General features: G+C 35.8%; 1 protein-coding gene across 2 annotated transcripts in view; it reads left to right on the forward strand.

Annotated features, from left to right (window-relative positions):
• Window positions 1-27,566, forward strand: part of ADAMTS6 (ADAM metallopeptidase with thrombospondin type 1 motif 6) — a 152,091-nt gene that overhangs the window by 114,118 nt on the left and 10,407 nt on the right. For both annotated transcript variants that reach the window (XM_065655824.1, XM_065655823.1), the window contains 5 exons: window positions 3,699-3,862; window positions 5,550-5,688; window positions 16,203-16,332; window positions 19,432-19,636; window positions 26,212-26,388. In XM_065655824.1, the coding sequence (XP_065511896.1) occupies window positions 3,699-3,862; window positions 5,550-5,688; window positions 16,203-16,332; window positions 19,432-19,636; window positions 26,212-26,388 (815 nt within the window). The remainder of the gene's footprint in view (window positions 1-3,698; window positions 3,863-5,549; window positions 5,689-16,202; window positions 16,333-19,431; window positions 19,637-26,211; window positions 26,389-27,566) is intronic.

Here is a 27,566-nt window from a genome sequence, read left to right on the forward strand (position 1 = left end):
TCTGGCTTTGTTGAACTCAAGACATGCAGTTCTGAAAGTCTCCATATCCTGATTTTTATAGCAGTCAGTTCAAAGTAGTGCAAGAACACCCATTTCTTAGTAAAAAATAGATTAGAGAGCTGATTAGTTGTACAGCGAACTGAACGGATTAGCACAACCAAAAGCTATAACCGGTTTAGGCTGAACAGCAGCTGATAAGGCTACTTTTGTCAGTATGTACTCCACGTAGTCGATATATATGTATGTATATATAACACTAACATGTTGGAAAGGATCGATGTCTGTGTGAGTTAGAAGGGCAATTATCCTCCTACATAGATTTAGTCCTAAATTGATTATATTGGTAATAATGGTACCTGTTGTTGTTGGATGCCTACTTTTCTTTATGCCTGCCTCCATCCTTCCGTAATTCAGCAGATAATCAGTCTGGAAAAGCATTTAGATTGGCACCATCTGTATAAAATGAATGAAAATTGTCATTTTTTTGGCTTAAATAAAAAATATAGGCAACTTCATTTTTATTTAATCTGTCCACAGATCTAAAAATCTAAAGTGGTACATAAACACTTTTTTTATGTGCTTGTCAGAATTTCAAGGGGTTTCCTCAGTTTCAGGCTTTCCCTTCACAGCTTTACCTCATGTCACAGAAGCCCTGACTACACAAATGGGGGATTCCTCTCCTTCACTAGTTTTGTTGTGTTTCCAACTTTCAAAGGTGCCATGAAAGGTGCCTAATGAAAGATAATCTTACTAAGTCACAGGGACCATTTAATTTTGTTATGGGATGTTTTGTTTTGTGAGTGTGGACCAGATGCTGGTTTAGGATCACCTATTTCTGGGGAAAGGAAGGGTTCTAATTTGTCCGCTCCCCTAGAAGAACTATACAAGCACAATGGTAGTTAGAAGTCAGTGTATTATGTTAAAATAAATACCTCAAGAGTATTTTATGGATATTTCTTTAGTGGCAGTGTCCACTTCACAGCTCCTTCCCCGTCTTTATGGAGTTGCTTCTGTTCCAGGACAACTGTTCGTGTGGCCACACCATGAACCAGAGTAGAGAACTGACTCAGCTGAAAATAACCATTTGCACATATTATTATATTTTATTTTATGTGTAGTGCTGCCAACTATGTGATCACAGTCTAAGAAATCAATTTCTCCATTTGGATAAACACAAAAAAACAGAAAAAATAAAACTCTGTTCCTCTGTAGCTGTCATGTTGACTTCTTCTTTGTTAATTTCAGTTAGCAGGCTTTCAAATTAACTTGCAACAAACATCTCATGGTTCCATAGAAACTAAGATCCAATTCTTTTGCAAGCCATGACCTCAAGTTTAGGCTGCAGTTAGACAGTTGGCAATTCAGTTAGCCCAGTCAATGCCTGTCCTCTCTTCCCATCTCTGGCTTATAATAATTCGATATTTTAAACTGATCTGTCCAAAAAATAACCCAGCAACAACAAAATACCTATTTCCAGAGCTGCTGAAAAAATGTGTATTTAGTAATGCGGTTATCTTCCCTTAAATGGCTTGATCCGGGGTGACGTCTTCCCTTGTATTCCCCTTACGCAACAGGGTGTTGTGTGCTAATATTCCATCGGCTTCCTCCATTCTCATGTTCTCATAAAGGACTCGATTAGGACATTAACTTGCTCATTCTGTCTCATATGCTAATAGCATTATGCCACTGCATCATCATTGTCATGTAATTATATTATTGGAATGCTATTCACAACGGTGTGGGCTTCACCTATGTGTAACAAGTGACATTAGGTAAATCTATTTACAGAATGCAAATATACTTTTCTTTGGCAGTCAGAGAGGTGAAAAAGGAACTTCCTTGCTTCTGGATATACCTTGGTTTAAATGTAAATAACGTAATAACTGATAGCATATAACATAATAACTGATAGCATATAGTTTCAGAATTATTAATTATGTAAACATAGAATGTTGTCTTGTGCTCATTTATATATCTCGTTGTTGTTCATATGCCTCAAATAATATAATTAAACAATTCACTTCATTATTTGCTCTTAGTAGATATTAGACAAGCCGACAAGAAAATGTTTGGGATTGAGTGGCACAGTAAGAGAGACTTTAACATGTCCTGGTAGCTTTGGGAGACCCTGTGACCTTTTAATTAAGCTAGATTTTGTAAAAGCAGGTTGGATAGAAATTTTGGCCATGTGGAAATAGGACCACTAAAAAACCAAAATGCTGATGTTCAGCTGTAACAGTTATTTCATATACCCATGTAAAAATAGTGAAGTACTGTTCCTTTCTTTTGGTACAGTACTGATTGCAGTTTGTCTTGTTCTCCTATACCCACTTTTTTTCACTATGTCCTCCTTGTACTACAAAACCTATACAGACAATAAGGAATCTGGTTACTTTGAGAGTTCCAGATAAGTGGATGTGTCAGCACTAGTTTCTTCACCCAAAGCACATGACTGTTTCCAAAGTAAACCCAGGGAAGTCAGTGGAATAAAATTTATGCTCTGGAAAGATGTTACTTTTCAGACCTTATATTGCTGATGGAAATGGTTACTAATCCTTGCTGAATATGGCTGTCACCAACAGAATATTACTGCCTCTACAACTATCTCCTGTTCATATAAATGCTCTCTGATCTGTTTTAAAAAATTTGAGCATCAAGATGTTTTCCCTGTTTAAGATAAACCAGCTGTTCACACAGATGTAGTTGAGAAAAAAACTTGACCATAAGTTGTTTTATTCCCTACAATTGTAATGTGGGTTTGTTCCCTAGCTAGTAAAGTCAGTTTTTTGTCTCAACAGAACATGACATGGCTGTTTGATCATGTATTTCCAACCATAAATTTGCCTTTAAGAACACGTTTTATTTAAAGTAAATATGAATACTGAATAACTGGATAATCTTCACCTTAAGTCAAGAAGTCAATATCTAATTAATAGAATGCTCACCTTAAGATACAAAGTCAATTTCACATTTAGAAACTTAATCTAATATTATTGATAAAATATCAAATATAAATCCCTGAATAGTATGTGCTTGTTCAGCCCAATTGGTTGGTTAGCCAAGGAATTAATGTTTTATCTACAGTATTTTTGTGGTTTAAGGCTGAAAATTAGGGATAATACAACATTTTATCATATTTAAGTACCTAGTATTTGGGTTTGTAGTAGAAATATCTTGGACTTACACTTTAAGAAGAAAAAAAGAACCAGTGGACAAAGACAACAAAGCAACAGCTGCTTGAGACCATACGTCAAACTCAATTTTCCTTCTCTTTTTTACCTCTGCACATTATCTGAGTCATGTATCACATACCCCAACTTCTTAATCTAAAGACTAGATTGATAATTGATTATACATTTGAGACCTGCATATACCTTACATAGAGCAGCATACATTGCACATGTGCTCTGTTTTAAAATGGAAGCTGCGTGAGGCATTCTGTTTTGTTCCATATAGCACCTGCATCTTTAAATCTGCAAAGTATACCTGCACATTGGAGGTTATTGCAGGGGCAATATTGTCAAACTGCATGAGGGATGTTTTGACCAAGACCGAAGAAGAGGTTTTATGTTGCTTGAAGAAATAGTGATGTTGAGCTAAGCTCGCATAGTTCTAACAGATTAGTAGATTAATTTAAAACGGCTTCTCCATTATAAATGCTGCTTCCAATTTTTAGGTGGCTTGTATTTTTTTTTAAGCTTTAAAATCTGAAGAGGATGACTACTATATTAATGGTGCCTGGACTATTGACTGGCCAAGAAAGTTTGATGTTGCTGGAACAGCTTTCCATTACAAGAGGCCAACAGATGAACCAGAGTCATTGGAAGCCCTGGGCCCTACTTCAGAAAATCTCATAGTCATGGTAAAGTTATAATTAACATGTTTCTGATATTTGAAATATCTATTTGTGTTATGAGAAAAGATAAGACCATGAATAAAATGTTTTCTCAAAGAATATACAACCTGCCTAGCTGGGACTTTGCATTTGTGTTTTAATGCAGCTTTCCTACCTTTCAAAACTGACTGGCAAACATTGTGATGAAAAAAAGATAAAGTCAGAAGAGCCCCAGGAAATCTGACAGAAAACTCCACTTCTCTGTTAAGTGTCGTTCAGAAAATGGTAGCTGACATTGTAAATGGGGCATATAATGTGTCTCTGCATAATGCTGATAGATGGTAGTGCTGAGATACAGCATGACAGTTCTTGACAGCTCTGTCAGTGGTTTTAAGCCTGGTCTGAGTGTGAAGTACACTCATAGCACAAAAAGAGTATCATGATTTGACCTGTGTTAAAGTACGTTACTGTGACATACATTGCTCTGAACAGATTCTACAAAACATGAGAACGTAACAGAAGATGTGACCAGGGTCATGATACCCCATCTCTGACAGCAGGCCATAGTGAGCCTACTGTTCTGCTACTGTGTTGAGTATAAGAACAAGGTGGTACTTGCCCAGTATATTCTTTCATCTTCTAGATTTGCAGTTCAGGGATGCCTGAGCCACGTGGGATATTTTAATGTATAGAATGCTTGTTGCCTAGTTATTCACATTTTAGGTAGCATTTTCAAACGCCTGAATCCTGGTTTTCCTGCTGTAGCAGTGGATAAGCTGGAGAGTCCATACGGAATGAGTTACACAATGACTGTAGTCTTCATTCTCGTTCAGTCAGTGCCACTAACTTTCTTACTGAAAGTTCTCTGCTCTTTTGTCCAACGCGGATAGGCAAATATGCCCCTGAAAATATCACAGAAGGTAGAAGGGAGTGAGAAGAAGCTCAAAGACATGTCAGATTGCTGCCTCTAACATGATATTTATTATTAGCAACAGAAAGAAAATGTTCGATAGAGAGTCAGAGGCTAGTGTTGGACAGGTGGTATGTGGAAGTGGAGTTCAAAAGTGAGGGTAGACAAAAACTCATGGCGATTGTTGCAATTCTGTATCACCTCCAGTGACATGGCTGCAGTGAGAGTTTTGATATTCCTTTAAAAGAATCACTCATGATTTCACCAAGTGAGTGCTGTTGGCTATTGCATTAGGGGAAAACAATGATTTCAGCAACAGTCTGTTACTGTTACTATTATTACTATTATTGTAGTCAATAGGAGTGCAGACAAGGGCAGAGCTAGGTTCATAACTAGTCTGTTAGTAGCTCCTCACAAGATTTCAGTGAGGAATGCTGCATGTTTGCACAGTAATGTCCTTAATCAACTTTTGACTTCACATAATTATTCAGCTATCAAATTAATTTCCACTAAGAGAGTAATTTAATGAAAAATTGCTTTTTAGAATGATAAAATAAGTATTTAATAGAGTTATGAAGTTATGTTAAGGGGGGTGAAGACAAAAAGACAAAATTCACCTTAGACGATAATACTTTTGTATATCTTTTAAAAGTCCAGATTCTTTTGGGAATACCTGATAGAACTACTATGGCTTTATTACTTTTTTCCCTTCCACAGGACATAACACATACCTAGATTAAATGTCACTGTAGTTGCCCTCTGCTTGCCTGTTTTAATGGTATAACCAGTTGTTTTCAACTACAGATTCTGCTACAGGAACAAAATTTGGGTATAAGGTATAAATTCAATGTTCCCATCTCTCGCACTGGCAGTGGAGACAATGAAGTTGGCTTTGCATGGAATCATCAGCCTTGGTCAGAATGTTCTGCCACTTGTGCTGGAGGTAAGATACCAGGCAGTCAAGCTCCAGGGTAAACTGAATTGCAAGATACAGTTTACTGTATAATTATCTAGGTAACTAATTGAAAACATTTCTTTCAGATGTGCTTCAAACCTTAATTTAGTGAAAGAACATTTATCACAATGGATTTTGTTGTTTTCAAGTGCGTCTAATATGTTTCGGTGTTAAATAGAGTGTATCGACACAGTGTGTCTGTCTGCTGATGCTTCTTCTGAGATTCTCTTGAACCTGGTGTGTTTCCTTTTCGTAGGAACTTTCTTGATAAAGGACATCAGAAGTTTTAAGTAAGGAGATTTAAAACCAGAAGGCAAATAACACAACTATAAATAAAGGGATTTGTCTTTCTTTATGTGTCTGTAGGTGTGCTTCACATGATCCTAGTCAGCCCTCCTATCCTCCAGCCACCAAAGTTTAGGATGCATACTGGCAGTTCCTCTGTAGCAGATGATAACAGCTACCCAGCCCATAGTAGTATCTGAGAATTGTTGCCCATTGGCAGCAGTGGGGGATTTGTGGGTTGTCCCATGTGATTCATCATGGGTGCCTTTTGCCCACAATTTACTATATTCCTAATCCTCCCTCTAGTGGCCACCAATGCAATTCTTTACCTCTGGCTGGGAGAGCAGGACAGTTGGCTTCCTTCAAAGCCAACACCATTGCTGCTGCAAGGACTGGTGAGTAGAAGTGCTGTATGAACAGTATCTTTCTTCTCTCTGGAGGTGGAATGTGTCTTCTCCCCGGTATACCTCGGTTTCAGAAGATACGGGAGAGTGCTTGAAATCCACCTTAGAATTTCAGTTTTCTATTACACCGTGCACTGTCCACAGCAAGAGGAAGACACCATATCTTTTTTTAAAGAGCCCCTGGACCAAAAGTTTGTCCTTTTTTTTTCTGGCTACTGGAAGCATTAATGTTTGGAACCTTCTTGACTCTTCTTTCTGCTGGAACTTGCTGTGGCTGTTTGCTGTTTAAATACAGCTATTTGCTTAGCCATGTGTATAATATACAAAGGACAGCACAAATTCTCTTCTGTTAGCTAAATAGGGAAAATCTTGAAACAAAATAGAGGAAGATGCCAACTTTCTCCAATATTTTTATTGTTCATTTGTCGGATTCCTGGGTGACAGATTGCTTTTTAAACTACTATTTTAGTAATGATGAGTCTGGTAGGAAAAGGAAGATTTTAAAGATGTATAAAGAGAGGAAGTGCCTAGCTCATAGCAAAAGGTTGTTCCAAGAACTTTAAAAGTACTGCCCAATCCTATTTTATGATGGCAATGAGTTAATGATCTTTTTGAAGTCATGGAAAAATTCCCACTATTTAGGTAAAGGCAAGATTTTAGCCCTGGATCTTCTGTCATACAGATCATTGTCATTTCACAGATTTGACAATATGCAATGGAAAAAGTAATCAGCTCTGAAGGAGTAGGCACTTGTCTAGGATAAAACATTTGACTTAATTAATTAACTTCTAAGGGAAGATTTGTGAATCCCTGAAAACTACATACATGTGTTCATTTGAAAACTTTTTTGGGGAAATATTTTCTTCAGTAGCTTATGGTGGCTAAACCAGGCACTTTTCTCTCCCTTCTTTCAACTTAATATGAGAATATACTATGGTCACTTATTTTCACTGAGCTGTGTGCTCAGGGAATAAATATTTTGTTGTCACTATAATTCATGTTAAAAACTGTATCTACTTTCTCCATATGAGTGCCTGCTATTCCCCCCCAGTTTGTGAAACACCTTTCACCATGTGCGAAAAGAAGACACAATTCTAAAAAGGAGCTGAGTCAGGGAAAAAGGGGGACAAAGGTTGTAGAGACAGAGACTGTAGCTGGCAAATTTGGTTAATATAAATATGAATTGTTGAGAAAACTTAGAAATTAAACGACTACATGGCTTTGTTTTCTATAGGATTCTTTATGAAGCCTGTTATTGAAGTTCTGTTTACTTGAACTCTGTCTTTAGAAGAGGTGTTTTGCTCTACATCAAAGGATAACAAAATATTAAACAGTTAATTTCTCACTGAAAGTAAAAAAAGGACAATAACCATGTGTGAGGAATACTAGTATGGAAATTACTTTTTTATTTATGAGGTATAAAATAATTACATAGTGACCCTGGGGCAAACTGTGAACAAGTTAAAGACATCAGCATTTTCCTGCCTCTTACTGTAGTTGGTGTAGCCCACCTGTAGTGCAAGGACTGATCAAGGTTTGAGCATATGGTAACCCATCTTGATCCATGAAAGCTCTAGATGATGTAGAGCCAAATATATTTTTATATGAAAGCATAGGCTTTATGTCAGAGCTGTAGGCAAATCTAAATTCTAATCAACACATTTAACATCTGAATTTTAATGTTATGTCTTTTTGTCTAGATGTATGTTACACTTAAAAAGCTGTTCTTAAAAGAGCATAAAATATGCAAGTATTTAGAAGCCAGGACATGACAGAATTAATGATGGCTACGAAATCTTAAATTGTTTTCTGTAGTTGTGGCTCTTCTGTGAAACAGGGATCAGTTGAGCAGGGACCATTCTCTGAGGTTGTGTTGCAGGCTAGCTCATGTCCTCTCCACACTATTTAAGTCTAGGTCTCCCTAAACCAGACTGACTGTATCAGCATTACATACCATTTGACCAAGTCTGTGACTCTTAAAACATAGTTATTACTTGACGTATGTTTTTTAATTCAAATAATCTAAAAATTAAAAAGTGAGAACTGCTTTACAGCCCACTGAAGTGATGTTTCTGCATTGTGAACTGGAGGATATGTGTTGGGTGTCATGAAGTAGAGCACAAAGGCTAGAGCAGTATTTTGGCAGTGCAGTTTAAATAGTTTTGGATTATTGTATTTTGCAGAAGCATCTGATCTTTGTGCAGTCTCTTCTTCATAGCATTTTGAGAGCAATTCAGTACATTCAGCTGTTCGTAGAGCTGCTTGCAGACCTTGTCTTGGAGACAGATAACCTACAATCTTTAGTTAGATGGTAAAATGCTATATTTTCCACTGGACTTCTATCTTATATTCATCTCTGCTGTACTGATGAGTCTGATCTGAACAGTAAAAGGACTTTAGCTTTTCAAACAGCACCTCTGTTCTAGGGCCTGTCTCCATTTTGCAGAGTAGGAATGCATGGCAAATGGAATGGTAGGAAGGAGGACAGCTCAGTGCAGTGCCAGAGCTTTGGATTCCATTCCTGCCTTCCTTGCGTGACTCTCGTGTGATGCTGAGCAGCTAAAAGCACACATTGCAGTCTTGCTTGCTAATTACCAGTTCATCATTATATGGGTACCTCTCTGGAATGTCTGACCTCTGAAGCATGCAATGAATTTCATTGTTGCATGAAGTGTGTGTAGAGCAAAGTATTCTGAAAACTCAGCCAGGCACCTGAAATCAATGGACTCTTTCCACAGTAGACATTATACCTCTTCTCCACTGGTATTTGTGTAGAGTGATCTAAGAGATAAATTAAAGTTTGTGAAACCAACACTTACATGTTTAGATTGCCTCTAAAAACCAGAAGGAAGTTAGTCTTTCATGAGAGATTGTCAAATGTGTATTTAGTAGAGTGATTCATGTTAAAGGAGAAAATAACAAAATATTTGATAGTTTCTGTGCCAGGGAGCATCATGTTACATATAGTGAGCTAAGAAGAAATCAAGTCACCAAAGTCTGAGATTTATTTTGGTATTTTCTTAAGTTTTTCTAGAAACAAGTTCTTCAGATTTACCAGGTAGTTAAAAAGGCTTGCCTGCTAACAGACAACTCCCTTATTTTCCTGGATTCATGTACTCATATGTTGGATGAGAATATAGTTTCATTAATTTTTAATATCTCTTAGTGTCTGTTCTTAGGCATGGAGATCTAGAATTGCAGCTTTTCTTTTTGTACACTAGAACCAGTATTTTTTATATTGAAAAACTTTTCTTTAAAATACAAATTTACAATATCTGAGCTAGTTCTTCCTTTCTGGGAACATTATGTGCAACTGAGGTATATGTATTTTCCATACTAATTCCCTTTTTTTTCCTGAAAATCTACTGTTCTGCTTTGAGTCAAGAGTTTTCAGAAGGACAGTTTGATACTATCTCATATAGGTCTTTATAGCTGGCGGACAAGACTTGGACAAGACAACAGTAAAACAACGCCAGAGAATACTAGAATGCACAGTGCCAGTTCATCTATACAGAGAAGAGTGGGAGAGTAGAGAACACAGGGAATTCAGAAGGATGAACAGTTCACTGGAATTCAGAAAATATGACAACAACAGAAAATTTTCTTTAAGAACCTGATTACTTTGTTATTTAATGAGAAAGTCTGAGGGAAAACTAGAATATGTAGAAATGGGAAATAAAACAATAATGTGAGGCCTGGAAAGAGAAAAAAGTGCTAAAATAAGAAAGATGATATCACTCACATATCGCAGAATTGTAGTTTATTTCTCTCATGCCTGTCTTTTCTTATATGTTTTCCTATAGCTTTCCAAGGGTAAGTGTATGACTTTGTCCAGATCCAGTATTCTTAGTAAGGAAGGGAACTGTTAGTGGTGTTTTTAAAAAAAATCCAGCAAAGGAAAAAAAGAAAAAATCCTTCTGTGTGATTTTACTTTTGTATACGCTTAAAAAATAAACTCCAATAAGTGCATACCCCCCTTTTAAAATTTCTTCCACACTTAATAAATTCTAGCAGTAAATGGCAACAAATGACATCATTTATTATCTGACATTTACCAGGTATTCCAAGCATTGGTCTTGATGTCATTCATTCTATTAGAGTTCATCTTCAGATGAGTTAAATGTCTTAGATATTAACATCTTTTTTTCTGAAATAGTCAGTATACTATTATAAGTAAATTGCTTGCTGTCCAGTTTTCTTTGCTGCTCATCACTCTTGTAGAGTGGTGCCTACTATGTTTTTCTTTCATGCCCTCAGATGAATTATGAAACTATCTTTAGACAAATAAAACATACTTGTCCTCATCAAGGCAAAAGTAAGTTTGGCTCTGTGATGAACATCTTGTGATCTGATGAGTGAGCTCAGAAAGTATGTCTGGGTTAACCAGCATGCACTAGTTTTAGTGATGCAGGTTTCACTGTGTATTGGTACTGGAATCTTTGTAATTAATTGTTGCAATCGCAAACCACAATTTTTGGTTTACTTTTAAAAATAGAGATAGCATTTACATGCCTGCAATTTTAATTTAAGAATAAAATGTGCTCCATGTAATTTAAAAATTGGCTGCTGAAAGTCATGCAGACTATTTGTGAGTTGAAATGTGCAGAACATCTCAGGTCTCTGGAGATTATGGTCACTAAACCACTGGAGTTTTGTTTTCTCTTAGAATTGCATTGACCAGTCATGAGGACATTTTATGCCTTCTATTATAAACTATAAATCTGTAGATTTGAAAGCAGAATGTTTCTGTCTAACTGCTTGTAATTATTCCCCCAAGAGTTTAAATGAACTTGTTTAGCTGTGCTTTTTAGATTATTTTAAGAGAGACCATATACTCAGGGAAGAATTGATAATTTTAAAAGATTTTTTCAAGGCCCACGGAGCTTAACCAAGCTGTAGCTGTCATCTGGGTAAAAACTGTACTTTTTCCATTTCTTTTTCTTGTCTTAAAGTTAGAAGCTGAATTTTGTTTCTGAGATTTTATTTTAAATAGCACTGTAATTAGACAGCCATGATGTAAAGTTTACATGTTGGGTGGAAAGATGTTGCAGAACATTTTAAAACTGGATTAATATATCTCCTGGCATGGATTAAAGATTCTTCACTGTGTCAGTGAGTAGCGGTGAATATCTTACGGGTGATATGCTACCTGACCAGTGTTCAATAAATAACACATCTGACTTAAATTCTTTTGAAAATGAAGCAGTGAGACCTTGTGTTCATACTACTTCAGAATACTTTCTTAGTACATAAATCCTCAGAAACGAATTTACTGAGGCTGCCAATTTTTAGTGAAAGCCTAGAAGGAAATGTGTCTGATGCCAGCAGAAAATCCAGTGAAAACATAATATCTATGCTATCCCATAAATGTATTTGTGAGAATGATATGCATCATTAAAATACTTAATTCTAAAGTATTTATAAATCATTATTTTCAAGCAATTGTACTTGAGGGAAATGTCATTATGAAGGAAATATGCAGCCTATTTTATCTGCCACAAAAAGAATTAAGGCAGCTTGTGATATAAAGGATAAATGATTATTCATCAGTTGGAGCTGAACATAAATTCTACGCCAGCTAGCAGTGCCATGTTACTAGCATTGCTGTTTGTCTAGACCCTTTAAATACTATTTCTCATCATGGTGAAGTTTAAGTAGAAATTTGCAAAAGAAATACTCCTACTCAGGTTGTCAGATCTGATTTTAATTATACTCATCTGTTGGCAGTGTTTGCATAGATTATAGAATTTAAAGTGACTTACTTTGTCATAGCTTCTCAAAAATTTAGATCTTCCACTTACTTGTCAAGAACCAAAGGGAGAGATTATAAATCTGGTAAACTTTTTTTTCTTTTATGCTGCAATTGATATGTCTTTTCTCTACTGAAATAGTACTAAACGAGTAGGGAACTAAAGAAAATAATCTCTCACTCTGCGTGTCTGTAGATACATAAATATATATATATATAAATAACAACATTGAACTACTAACTGATTTGAAATTTTGAAAAAGAGTATAAAGATCTAGAAATAAGTGACAAATGGGGCAAAGAGTAGCATGATAGATCATGCTTGACTAGGCAGGTGTATTTTAATATATAACTAATTTTCTAGACCAAGGAAATGTAGTATATTCGTTGATCTAGACTTAAGGTTTTTGTTGTAACCTAAACCTAAAAGAGAATTAGAAATGATTAGTGAACAAGAGGCATGTTTAAAATGTAAATTACTGGGCCAAAAGGCAATGAGCCTAGTGTGCTTCTTAAAGATGTTTCACATGACTCACAAGACTTCAGTTTTTCTTGTTTTGATGGCAGCACAAAAAGTAGAAAGCTCTGATGAAATTTGCTGACAGTGCAGCACTAGGAGACATATGGGGAAGACTGGGATATGTTGTAGTCATTATAAAGGCAGATTTGAATTTAGGATGTACTTATTTAAAAGTGCTAATGGCACTGGATAAAATGCTAGTAAAATCCCTCTGGAGTACTGGGCACAGTTATTACTGTGGCTGTAATAAACCCAGATGTGAGGAGATGTACAGAGGGGTTATGAGGTTGACCAAAGGAATGTTGCATCTAACAACACAGAAACTGCAAGAGTTGACTTGGTTAACACAATAAAGTTACTTAAACTGAAAGAATGTTTTGACTTGTGGCAGCCACAGGTGTGAAGTTCAGAGGAAAAAGATGCACCTGGGCATAAAGTAGAACTTCATCAGTTTATGGTTCCCAGCAATGGAAGGGTGCTGCTTCTAGCTGTGTATTCCAAGTTCCTGTACTCCAAGGTTATTTAATTGCCGTTATAGTGCAAGATCTCACTGAATTTCAGCCTTATATCATTTCATGTAATTGAAATATTAAGTGCTGAGAATGCTATAAATGGAACATCTTTATGCGAAGCTCTAAAATCTTTGATACCTGAAGGATGAATATCTGATAGAAAGTATCTGTGTCTTAACAGAATCGACCAACAGCTGTGGAGGCAGATACTTCAGGGCCTTCAGGGTCCTCCATGCTAATGGTTTGAGTTGTTTATCAATTCCAACTGGACCTAACTATCTAGCAAAATGACTGCATCATTTAAAGTTAAAAAAATGGAAAATTAGCCAAAAAAATGAGATTGAATACTGTTGAAAATGGTATTTTCTTTTTAGCTTGCTCATATAGATTTTGGTATGTAGGATACACTTGCAAAATAGTTTGGCAGCCTTCTACACTGCTTAGTGGTACCTATTGTTGTCTAATGCTGTGGCATTCAGAAATATGTAGAAAAAGAGCAAAATGAAGAGGCTGATTGGTTTACCTGGCTCACCTGTAAGACATGTCACATATTAATTGGTATCTTTTTAATAAATAATGCTTACTTTAAAATTATTGTGATGTTTATGGATAACCTGAGATATCAGATGTGTGAAATGATTTACAACCTGATTTGAAGTGTCTATGTTGTGAAGGTTAAGTGTAGCTTTAACCAAAAAGGAGATATCCCAGCAGCAAAGCTGCAGACTCTGGATTTAAGTACTACAGTAGAGTGAAGACTCCAGCATTAGGCACATTTGGTCTCAACATGGTTAATAATTTTGAGATGAGGTGAGGTGATGGGGTGGGTGATTTTGAGTGTTGTTGTCTCACCTGCTACACAGGTAGACTGTAAGAAAGGATATGATATGAATCTAATTCTTCTCCTGCTTGTCAGGAGCATGACAATTAAGAGCTGAGGACAAATGGAACATTTTTCTGTGCTTAGGATGCAGACTGCTGGGTTTTTGTGAGAATATTTGAATTACCAAGGCTCTATTTTCATGCAAGGGATAATATCCATATTTTGCAGGATGTCATGACAGTTGTCTATTAAATAACAATTCCCTATTGCAGAGTGAAGTGATTTCAGCTCAGGGTACATCTCCAGAAGAGTACTTTTAACTGTGTGCCATAGAAATTTGAGGAGTCTAAGAGGGCAGGGAAAGGGAAAAGTTTTTTAATAAGCATTTTGGGTTACGATGCAGCCAGGGATGCAAGATTCATGGGGCCCATGGCAGGAGAACAAGAAAGAGTTGAATCCGTATCCAGAATATAAGGCATTCATCTAGCACAGAGACAGGTATGGCTTCTCATCCTTTGGTCTCAATATGCTTTAGACATTTTACATCAGACTGTAATCGAATAAAAACTAGAAATAATTGACAGACTAGAAACCACAGTCTTGCCACTTTACCTAAATTACTCTCTAAGTCACAGAAGTTACTGTCTCCTCATGGGAATTCAGAATCCACTCAGAATGAGAAATGATCCTACCTAATCCTGCATCTGCAGCCTCATGGAGGGATGCGTGCCATCCCAAGGCTCACACAAAAGGAAGTTACCATCTTCCCTGTGTCCTTTGCACAAAACATCATGAAGACACTTCACATGCCTGTGTGTGTAGGCTGAGGGACTTCAGTTTGTAGCTGAGCAGGATGCTTTGTGGGCCACACTTCAGGCATCTCAAGGCTAGGTTTGACTCACTGTTGGGATCAAATACCTGGATTCTGTGTAGGTCACATTTGAGGAACCAAAGTAGGAAATTTGACTCTTGTCCATAATGAATAACAAAAGAGGCAATTGCAAGGTAAGTTGATTAGCTTGTTTATAATGAACAAAAGGACTACAAATATTTGGCCAAAGAAATCCCATGTTTTTAGTGGGATGTTTAGTGCCTGAAAAACATACAATTAGTTATATTATTGCACATGTACCTCCTATAAAAAGCTTGTCTTAAAATGAAGAGAGCACTGTAAAGTCAAGTTGGCAGATGTTTGAAGCCAGGATGTTTTAATCCCTATTTAATTGTATGCATTTCACAATTTGGGAAAAGTCAAATAATTCTATTTTTAAGAAAGGTTCAGGGCTTTTTGCAACTTTTATCGTACAGATAATCCTATTATTTCAGTCTAATGACTATTCATGTTCAATAAGAACTGTGTATGAATTGCAGATCCACAGTCTTTTTATGCTAGCAAACATCATGCAACTTGTTCTAAAAAGAGAGGAGGAGACCATGTGTACTACTCTTTACAACAATACTCTGAGTTGCACTGTTGTCATATCAATGGTTCTTTAATGCTTTTCTTTAGATCCTGTTTTTTTAAAAATCAGAAGATCTGCTTAATACGCTAACTTGTAATGTTGCCTTGGCAGTGATACATCATTATGTTTTGGGAATAATAATCAATTCTAAATTGCCCTGTTGATGGTTAACAATGAAAGAGGAGCTAGGAGTGCCAGACAAAATGAGCATTCACAGAGACAAGCTGCATCTTTCATAATGAATAATACTTCTATTATTTTAGTGAACACAATGTTTATAGGATGACATGTATAAAAATGCAACACTATTTCCCACTATTGCTGGTTTATTTTAAACCAGAACACATAAACAATAATTCTGCATTGAAGTGTGACCACATTCTATTTGGTGATGTTTTCTTTGGAAATTTAAGTGTCTTTTACTAGGAGAGGGGGTAGACAGAAAATTGATTTTCTGCAATGTACAAATAAAAACAATCTGTTAGTAAATCTATAAATATATTCCCTTTGTTTTAGAAAACAACAGCAATTTAAAAACCTCTCTCAGTTGGGTGGCCTAAAATTGAAGGAAAATAAAAGATGTAGTGTGGTCAAGGGGCATTCTGTCAATTGGAATGCACACCCCTGCAGCATTCAGCCAATTAAAGTGGGATGCTAGGATTAATAATCAGTAGGTGAAATGCACTTTTACTCAACAAGTAGAAGAGCAAGAATGGTTAATTAATGGTGTTTCATTTCATCTCAAGGTGTGCAGAAACAAGAGGTGGTGTGTAAAAGGCTGGATGACAGCTCCATTGTACAAAACAACTACTGTGACCCTGACAGTAAGCCTCCAGAAAACCAAAGAGCCTGCAACACTGAGCCTTGCCCACCTGAGTAAGTCATTAATCACTAAGATGGATATGTGTTTTGCATAGATAGAGAAGTCTTTGTAATCTATAATAAATCCTGTTGACCAAAAGCATATAAAATTCTAATCTAGTATTAGGGTCCTGTCGATTTATCTGACAGAATATTTGGGTTTGGTTTCGGTTTTGGTTGTGGAAAATACATACTTTGACCTACAGGATGCCTGATTTGACTGAGGATCAGTAGTGTTTAAACTACACAAAGCAGATCTTGTAAGTAAAAAAAACCAAACAAACTTTCCGTAGATATTTATATTACATTCTCAATGTTTGCCATATTTTTAAGTATATTATATGAAAATTTGGGTTGAAGTGATCACTCAAGAAATGGCAAATATAGAAATTGCTTAGGAGACCAAACTGCTGGTAATAGTTTTGACAAACAACTTTCTCTTCAGGATACTCAGTGTTCTACAGTAATGCTGTGTGCCTTTAGGATTAGGTCCCTACTTGGTTACGTCTATTTAGTTGTATTTTTAAAGATAGCTGCATGCTATAATAAAAAAAACCAGCAGCTCATTTGTTCAAGAATGAAACTTGGCAAGGATCTAGAGCATAGCTTAATCTTACTGCAAAAACTGTTTAGAAACAGTTGTGATATTTTACCCTAGAAAATAATTTCAGTATGTGCACAACTCCTTCTTATATTTTGAGACAAATAAAACTTGTGTAAAAAAGGGAAGAGTTACAACAGTTTATTGGTTCACAAGCTCTGAATAATTTAAGTTTGATGGTAGTCTGTAGTTATAGTCTAATTGGACATAAAAATCATGAATGCTGATTACATGAAGATATTACACAATAAAGAAATACTGTGGTCTAAATGCCTCTTAGAAACTGTAGAATTGTAGTATGAAGGACATTGGGAGGAATGAGATGAGACTACAATGGATTAAAATCCCAACAGGTCTTCATGAAGCCAGTTTCTTCGTAGAATATCATCTGCTTCCCTGGTGTGGTGACTGATTGCAGGATGACAGAGCAGTGCCTTCCGCACTTACTCTGCCCATGTCACATACCGTACTCATTTGACATAAGCAGAAGTAAAGTCATTACACTGCTCTCACCTTGCATGTGTTTGAATGTCAATGTACTGTCTCACAAAGAGGTCATATCATTGTCCCCACAGTCTATATGTTAATATATCTTTAGCCTACAAGGATATGCACTTGGATTCTGTTTAGATAACACTGTTTAGCATGGCTACAAGTGCCTAAACTCTCACACCGTGTACCTGAGAGCAGACCTTGCAAAGTGGTTGTGTTTGGTCAGTTCCTTTTTACCAAACACATCCCTATCCCTTCCTTTGTGTGGCTTGCCTATTCACAAATTAGCACTTTAAAAAGTAATGTTAACATAGTTATTCCAAACTAGTTAATTTTTATTTTTTGCACTCGCATTATTAAAACAAAACAAAAAACACACACAAAAATACACCAAAACCAAGAAAAAACAAACTAAAACAGCCCACAAAGCAGGACACTTCTGAATTCTTCATCCAGTACAGCAGGGACATTGATGAACATGGTGAAACTCAAGTCATTAAGATTCAGGAACTGGGTAGTGTGTATTAATCAGCATCTGATTTAATATATCAGAGCCCATGTCTACCTCCATTCTAATGTTCCCCACAGAGTGAGCACAAAATGCCAGACACTTAAGGAAGGGTTCTTGATTCCTGATCCTGTAAGTAGTCTAGAAGAAGGCTGTTCTAACTGAATGCCGGTTACATTATACTTGACGTCCCTGAGCAGCAGCAAAGGCTTCGCTCACTTATTGCAATAAGTAACTCTTAAATTTCCAGATTACAAGAAATTATACAGGTAACACATAGTTCTGTGAATACTGTGAGTAGTACTGTCCTGTCACACAGTATAAACATAAAAGGTACCTGAGAATGCACTTGAGTAAATCGTAGTACCAACTGAAAATTAACACTTAGCCTCTCCAAAGCTCTGAAGACCTTCTAATTCCCCCTGCTGTGGTAAAAATGTAGGTTTGGTAGTGAAGAGTCACAAATTAATTCTCTTTCACTGGGAAATTAATGACAGAATATGGCATATTTGTTTGCATCTCTGCATTGATCTGGCTTCATAATAGAATATATTACACATTCTGTAACACAAGAATGGCATTTTTGCCATGTTGGTAACATGTGATAGCACACTAGACTTCACCTTCATCATTTGCAAGGATGATTCAGGTGAGTGTATCTAACCAACATATGAAATATTGACGACCAAATGTGCTCAACTATGTGAAGAGATATTTCCAGTGAAATGAGCTGCATTAACCAGTCATTGATAGAAAAAAAAAAAAAATAACATTACAGCCAGATTAACAGCTACTTTAATCTCTGCAGCAGCACAAAGTAATGTAAATATACTGTACAATTCTTGACTTACTATGTACACGCAAACACTCAGAAATTCCCTCTAGCAGCTATCGTGCAGTGCTTTAAATTTTTTAAACATTTGTCAACATAATTTTTAATGTGATGAATTCATGTTTTACTAGTGTTTGCTTCACTTACTCTAATAAATAATATTTTTCATTCCAGTATAGCCTTTTATTTAAAAAAATAGAAATCTTTCATAATCAGATGAGAATTAACTCTCAGAAAACCTAATTTTGAGATTAAATTATTTTAGAAAGACAACCATCCTGGCTTTTAACTTGTGCTATAACCTACAGCAGTGGTTTCCAAACATTTTCAGTTGCAAACCACTTTCAGAGAAATAATTTCAGGCATGTTCATTACAGATCTACTTAAGTAGCTGCAGTTTTTTCAGGCTTAACACTCCTTTCTAACTACTAGAGCCTAGGCTGGAAATTGCTGCTCTAGAAAAAATACAAAGTAGTATTATTACTGGAAGATAAAATTACAGTGAGGCACAAATTAAAATGTTCAGTAAAAAGACCCATAAGTTTCTGCTTTATTTCACTATGAATATGTATATTGTTAACAGTGACTTAGGTTTAGTAATTTAAACTATTTGGATTCTGGGTTTGTGCAATTATCTACTGTTTCTGAAATGCTTGAAGTCCCCTAACTTTTTTTATCCAGATGGTTTATAGGAGATTGGTCAGAATGCAGTAAGACCTGTGATGGAGGAATGCGTTCACGAACAGTTCTCTGTATCAGAAAGATTGGACCTTCTGAGGAGGAGACACTGGACAATACCAACTGTTTAACGCACCGGCCTATTGAAAAAGAGCCCTGTAACAATCAGTCCTGTCCTCCACAATGGGTCGCTTTGGACTGGTCAGAAGTAAGAAAATTTTGCTGTGTTTGCTCATTGGTAGTAGTGGAGACAAGAGCTCTGGCACAGAATAGTAGTACATTTTCTATCACTGCTTGCTAAGTCAAAGTTTAATAAGAAATTCAAAACTTCATAGATTTAGTATTAAAGTGGGGTTTTTTTCTTTGTTATTTGCTTCTATGTTTTTAGTTCTGTTGTTTTGTCAAATGATTTTGGCCTGTTTTTATTAAATGTAGCAGAAAAATAGTAAAAACCAAAATAGATTAGTAAAGTAGTATAAAAACCCAATGAAACAAAAAAGCCTTTCGAATAGCCATGTGATATGCGATTACTGTCTCATAGAAAAAAGCAATTTCCATTGTTTTTTGAAAAAGCAAATAGCTGGAGAGTAGAGCTGATAGGTTTGCAACATCAGAAGCCACAATAAACTGTGCTTTTTTTTTTTTTTCCCTGAAGTAACCATGCTCATGTAAAACTTGCTTAGCAACACACCTCAAGAAGCAGACTTGAAAATTGGTATTCTCTTTTTTAAAGAACATTTTTCATTAAGTAGGGCAAGCTTATACTGTACCTTATACTGATTCAAGTATTAAATTTGAAGAATGTGAACCAGTGCAGCTGAAAGGAAAGGCAGATACATTTGAATGGGACTGCATCATATGCACATCAGAGTGCAAAAATGTCTTTATGCTTTTTCACATCCTTGCTGTCCTGGACTCCCACCTCACCTCACTTTTTATCTCAAAGTGCGCTATGAAGTACCTACAAGTTAGGATATCTTGAGTTTCCATGTCTGTGTCCTCACTGTCACATGAAGCCGTATCATACAATGCATGTCATAAATTGATTACACTATGTTTTAAAGTTAATTTGGGGGTTTGTCCTACTGCTTCTTGGAAAACTATTTCTGAATTTCAGTCATTGAATTGCAAGTGTTCTAATGTTCTATTTCTATGCCAGTTTACACCTCTTTACTTTTGTTATCTGAAACAGTCCTTCCTTTTCAGCTATTTTTCATGAGAAAGGAATTAATCTTGATCACATTCTGCTTTAATGTTTCAATTTGAAGTTGTCTTTTTGGGAATGAATGACTAGAGTTAAATGTATATATTATCCCAGAGGAGGTTTCACATGTGCCTCATTTGTTTCCTGCCTATGTTGAAAATTCCTATAACATACAGTATGTCAGTATACCCTAAATAAGCTATTACATATTGATTACATAAAGTCATCTTACACTCTGTTAACTGTCCAGATCTTTATCCTAATTTTTTCATTTCAGTGAGTGATCTCCTTGTTTAAATAGAGATTTTTTTTTAAGTGCATGCCTCTGTAGCATACTGTTGTCATACTGCCAAAATTCATTTCAATTATTTATGTCCTCACGTTTGCCCAGTTCTTTCTGTAGAGCATGCCTTTAGCATCAAGGTCAGTTCGTTACCTGTCCTATCTGCTAATTTCAGTAATTTCAGAAATACTGAAAAACTGAAACATCATTAAGTAAACTGGAAAGAAATATGAATCAGATCAGTCCTGTGACTGATCCTAGAAGGTTGTTGTCATATCCCTTTACTGAAGCCCAGACAGGTTAGAACTGTTCTACTTCCTTTGTCTAAAAACATGGAAGGAGACTCTAAGAATAAACTGGGATGATCTACCAGTGATACACTCGTTATTAGTGTATCCCATATTCTGTGTACTTGCTTGCCTTTCACAACAGTCTTTCGTTCAAAGTAAATGATAAATCACCGGATACTATAAAGAAGTTTTAATGTGCCTGTAGTTGCACAGATCTCTTCTGTGCACAGATACTTTTAGCTCTGAAAGTTGTTAGAGTCTCTGGAAATTGAAAGCATGAGGAAGGAAGCATACTAGCATCACTGTGAGCAGTCACAGAAGTGACAAGAACAGCTTTTACCATAATTTGTTAATACAGGTAATATACTTCACTAAATCAGAGAATGGTTGATGTTGGAAGGGACCTCTGGAGGTCATCTTGCCCAAATCCCCCCTGCTCAAGCAGGATGTCCTAGAGCCAGTTACCCAGGGCCATGTTCAGGCAGCTTTTTGATATCTCCAAGGATGGAGACTCCATCCTCTGTTAATAATAGTCTAAGTGTTATGGTAGTACTTAAAAGTAGTAATATCTTCTTGTTAAATTACAATGCTCTGAGCTGCAGTGGAAGCTGTTGTTGTTCATCTTACTGTCTTCTGTAATTGTCATTTGTTCTTCCTTGCTCAAGAAACTAGTTCTGTATATTATTATTATTATACAAGTTCTGTCTATTTGAACAAAAGAAAAATGTGTCAGTTTGCTGTGCTGTTCAACTGGTTTTGTTCTGTAAGGAATTACAAACGAAATGCCATTTTAGTTAGCTTTTGTATCAAACAAAAATATTCTGAAACATAATGTGAATTTCTGATATTTTTTGTTTTCATTAATTTATCAGACAGATGCTTTTTTTAATATTCTGAATTTCCTCTTAATTGTACCAGGTTTTGTTAATAATCTGCTATCATAAAACAGATAGTCATTCCCAGACTAAACCTCAATCCATCTCTAGTTTTATATTTTTTGGAATCAGTTCTATAAAAAGTTGTCAGCTTTGTATCCTGAAACCTGTAGAAAAGCAGTTTCTTTCAGCGGCTTTTCTCAGTGTAGATCAGGACCTCAAGAAACCTGGAAATGGCACAGTGAATCTTGAAGTGCATGTTGTTCTACATGCAGAACAATATTTTTTACTCCACTGTTAGCCAGCATTTCACGCAAGAAGTAGGGCAACAAAATCAAGGCAGAAAAGGTATTCAATGGTCTTTGTCCCTACCTGAAAAGGTATGGTATATTCCAGCCCTTTGAAAATGAATCTGACTTTGAGCAGAACGGAACGGAGTGAAAAGGAAAGAACAGATGAGTGGGAAGAGATGCTCACTTGAAGACTCCATCATTGTCGCATTGATAGTTTGTAAGCTCTTTACATCCATTATCATAGCACTTTATTTCTGATTGGAATATCTAGGCGTCATCTCAGTACTAACAAACTATAGTATCCGTGTGACAAGTTATAGAGCCATAGATACATGTTGTCTACATACTATTCGCCTTTACCTGCCTCCCCGAGACATTGCTCACTAATATGTCGTTAAAGTTGTCAGCATTGCCACCAACATTAAGAAGCTTGAACAAATTTTTAAGCCCATCATATCCAGCCTTTTATACAGAAGGAGCATGTTACAATTTTGAAAAAAATAATCCTAAAATAAACGAATTATTCAAACTCTGCTGAGCTTCTGGTTGTGATGATACTTAATCAGGATTGTGAAAAAGTGCCAACTTATTTCTGGTATGAATTTTGCCTGGTGTAGCTTGGAAAACTTTTTGACTGATGATACCATTTACATATAATAAGAAAAATAGCTTTTTTTTTTCTCTTCAGCATTTCCAGAAATTTAAAATTTAAAATTCCTATAGTAATATACATAAAAACATATATATATATATATATTTATATGATTTTCCGACAGAAGCATTAAAATGAAAACAAGAGTGGTCTCAGAAAGTGAAGAGTTGAATACTGCTTCTGTTGAAAACAATGGCAAACCTTGCTACTTTCTTTTGTTTTCATACTCAAAATAAGCAATACGTGAAACAACTTAAACCATTATAGAACTCTTTTATATCCTAATGTACTTGTTGAGCATTAATGTATTATAGTTACATATTTTTTAGTCTTCAATTATAATTAACAAGAAATTTTATCTCTTTTTGGTCAGAGAAACGAAAACATTCTGTTAAACATAGAGATTAAATCAAGTCCTTAAGAGAATGTAGAAGTCCTTTTATCAAATAGTAATTAAAGCTAACAGTGTCTTGCATGGTGGAATGCAGTTATTCTCAGGTAACATCAGTTTTGCCATAAAATTTTTCACACTTTGCAGTAGCAGAGCTTTGACTGAATTATTCTGCCCACTGTAACTTAATTATTTTATATTTTTTCAGACAATAAACTGGCAAAAAATAATCTAAGGGTTTCTTGAGAACAGCCTTATCAGACAGGCACATTTACTTTGCATTGATATTACTTTTAGTCATGACTTCCACTGAGTCAAAAATTCTAGAATCACGAAGCAATGGAAGGCACTGTTTCCTGTTTTCGTTTGTCTGGGTATTTCATCTTGCATTTGCTCTGGAGACATTCATTATTTTTTTTTTTTTAATTCTACTGATGCTTTTTATTTTTGGTGATTCAGTATCATTGTAGGCAACTTATTTCCTTACTTGACTTTCATTTTGAAGGACAGGGCATAGTCCATCTTATTTAGTGGAATTTTGACTATGACTCTAAAAAACTGGGGGTTTTTTTAAGGCATGTTGTCGTCTTCTGATACCAGTAGCTGAGAGATTTTTCTCTGATGGCAGCTTAGACATAGATACAGGAACATGTCTTCAAGCAGGAACAGAAAATGGTTGCACCTAAACTCAAATTTTGATCCTCAAACTCTTGCTTATTTGCTAATGCATTCTGGAGATTATGGAACAGCATACGCACATTGGGGTTTGACATTTTTGACAAGATCCTTTCAACTTTGTATCTTTTCTGTTTGTTTTTGGCAGAATATTCAGTCACTGAGAAGAGATTGAGTGCAAGTGATTTTTGTAGCACTGAGCTACAAAAGGGCACTTAATTCTAGTTCCTGCTTAAAAGTAATGCATTTTACATGAAATAGTTGTTTGAGAAAATACACACAACATTCCATGGAGTTTGGACCAGTACTGAGGATTCAATGAACATGATACTGAAGACCACACATATTTGTTGTCACTTGGTTTTGGTCTCCATTTAGTATTAATATTCTTTTTGCAGTGCAGCCGGAGAGAGAGAGATGTCTTCTCTTGCTTTGTTCCCCTAGCTTTCCAGTAGGCAGGTACTTAGAGTACAGAAGATTTGGGGTTAAAGGCCCTTCAGTATGAGGACAATTGAATCTAGCTATTCTGTATCAGAATTCTGAACACTGAACTACAGTAGATAAGAAAGTGGTACCTTGGTAGGAAAGGATAGGATAGCGTAGGAAAAGAAAGGTTGAATTTTAAGGAAAGTGATTATATACCCATTTTGCAGTTCTGGACTATAAACTCCAAATGGAGGACCCATCTCTTTACAGCTCAGTTTAAAATCCTAAATCTAAGTGGAGGTAAGATTTAGGATAATTGTGTTGGTTCTGTGTTGACTAGTTTAGTTTAGTTTGACTGAAAGATCTTCTGAAAGATCTTGTTTCAAGGTGTATAAATATATATATATATACACATACATACACACACCTTTACGTATGTATAAGGAATATTGATACCTTAAATAGTGCTGTGGAACTGTTTTCCAGTTTCTTTAAGTTAAGCAAAGATGCTTCATAATTAGGCATACAACAGTGAAGTTTGGATCACCCAAGTAATTTTTTTGAAAATTAATCTTAGGAGTTGTGTGGTTTTTTGGGTTTTGGGTTCTTTTGTTTTGTTTGGTTTAGGGCTTTTTTTGTTTTGTTTTGGGTGTTTGTTTGTTTGGGGGTTTTTTTTACCAATTATATACTGACCCATTTTGGATGTGTGAAAGACCTCTGGTTTATGCTATCAGAAACTGATTCTGGTCCAAATACTTCAGATTTGCTTACAGGATAAAGGTTAACATACCAACTCTGCTTGTAAAACCTCATGGTCAGATGCTAAAGAGGGACTGATTTGGGGAAGGTCTCGAGTTTTAATTTTGTTAGCACTTACCTGTTCCCCATTCTGCAGTTGTGCTCATGTAAATGACAGTTAACAGCCAATAGCAAAAAGGAAGGAGAAGAGGAGGAACCAGTGTGAAGAAAGAGGAGGAAAAGCAGAGGTCATCAGACCTTCCTTTCAAATTACTCTTTTATTGTCTGCTTGCCTATAGAATGAGGAGAAGGAGTGATAAAAGGAGCAAAACCAAGAACTGTGTGAAAATAGAATTAAAATTTAAATAGGAAAGGAGACAAAAGCATGCATCGAAAGAGAGGATACAGTATTTCTGTCTGAACAGTCTGGTTTCTGTGGAGTCCAGGAAGGCATTTATCCTCCCGTATGTTTTTTGAGGAAGAATGTGTTCTTTGTAGCTCAGTTGTCTGTAAGAGAGGTGAAGAAAGACTGTACTAAGGTCATACATTAAGAACAGAGAGTGGAACTTTCAGTTTCTGAAATGCATACTCAAATTTGTTTCATAATAGTGCTGCATGTGGCAGACTTTTCTACTTTGCAGCAAAGCACTTTTCTTAAACCTAACCTAAAGGCTCTTAGATGTAAATGTAAATAGTAACACCATAGCCTAAATGTGAATAGCAAAGGAAATCTACTTCTATGAAATTAGCATTTATAAGAACTTGAACTTAATATTATGTTTGTGTTTCTAAACATTTTTAAATTATAATTATCATCTTGGGGAAATGGCGATTATAGTTTAATGTCAAAGACCATAAATACATTCTTCTGTTTTCCATAATAACATTTCTGACACTTTATTGAGTTTTTTTACAGAGATTTCATTATTTATTTATTCATGTCAATATTTTTTCAGTGCACACCAAAGTGTGGCCCAGGATTCAAACACCGAATTGTTCTGTGCAAAAGCAGCGACCTTTTAAAAACTTTTCCAGCTGCTCAATGCCAAGAGGAAAGCAAGCCGCCAGTCCGCATCCGCTGTAGTTTAGGCCGATGTCCTCCTCCTCGCTGGGTTACGGGAGACTGGGGACAGGTAAGATAGTTAATTTAGGTATTTATCGCTGTTAGTCTCCTACTCATTAGCACCTTTTAGGATAAGACGTTGCTGGAAATGGGTAAGAGATAGTTCTCATGAGTCAGACAAGAGCTTCTCAGCTGTTTGTCTCACATTGAAATGTGATTCTGAATGATAGCTGTCTGCTGAACTATAAAGAGTTTGCTGACAGCAATCTAGTTTCTACTTGGTGAATTTCTGCATGCATTTTTTAAAAAATAAAATAGTCCTTATTACAGTGTTTTTGGAAGGCAATTTTGGGATACCACAATGTTGCAAGGTTTAGTATTTTTAAAAATGTTTAAGTTCCTTAACAAACATGATTGAAATACAAAGGGCATTCCTATTTTAGTAAGAGACATATATGTAGCCACCAAAAAATCTTCAAGATCTATCTTATTTTATATAAAATAGTCTGAATTACCAGACAGGGAGCAAAATTATTATAGGACAGGCTGAATGGTGCTGCCATTGTGCAGTGTTTCTAAATACAATATACCGAGTTTCCTTCTTTATATGTTTATGTCTCAATTACGACCAGTGGCCTGGTTTTAAAACAATAAATGGATATTTCAGTTTCTGAGTTCACTGAGTAATTTGGCACTAATAAAAATAAAGCACTTTAGCTTAACTAGCCAGAGGACAGACATTTGTGGCATTACAGTCTAAGTGGCTTCTCTTCTATGGTAGTTTTTCAATTGCGCATTTGTCTTAAATTGGTATTGTACTAAAACCACTGTAGAGATTTAAAATGTTTCGAAATAGCAAAGTATTTTTGTTTGAAATATAGTTTTCTTTTTCCTTAAAAAAAGTCCTGTAGCAGATTTGACTTCTCCATTGCCTTAGTTTTTCTTCTTTATTCTAAATCGATTATTCCTCTCTTGAAAACACACACTTAAACTCAGATATGATATATGAAATATTGTAAATTATAGTCTTATACCTTAAATTTGTACTGCTCAGGGAGCCAATATTACATTGTGTTTTATTTTCTTTGAAAGACAAGTGCTCACGTATACTGTCAAACCCCCAAAATTCTAAACAATGTTATGAAAACTATTTTCTGTATTAACCAAATCTTTTCAGATGCCTGTCTTCTTTAAAATGTGTGCATGTGTACTGTTCCAAATTGCTTTCCTGTTATCTTAGTTTATATT

The sequence above is a fragment of the Caloenas nicobarica genome, chromosome Z (assembly GCF_036013445.1).
Source record: "Caloenas nicobarica isolate bCalNic1 chromosome Z, bCalNic1.hap1, whole genome shotgun sequence".
NCBI lineage: Eukaryota > Metazoa > Chordata > Aves > Columbiformes > Columbidae > Caloenas > Caloenas nicobarica.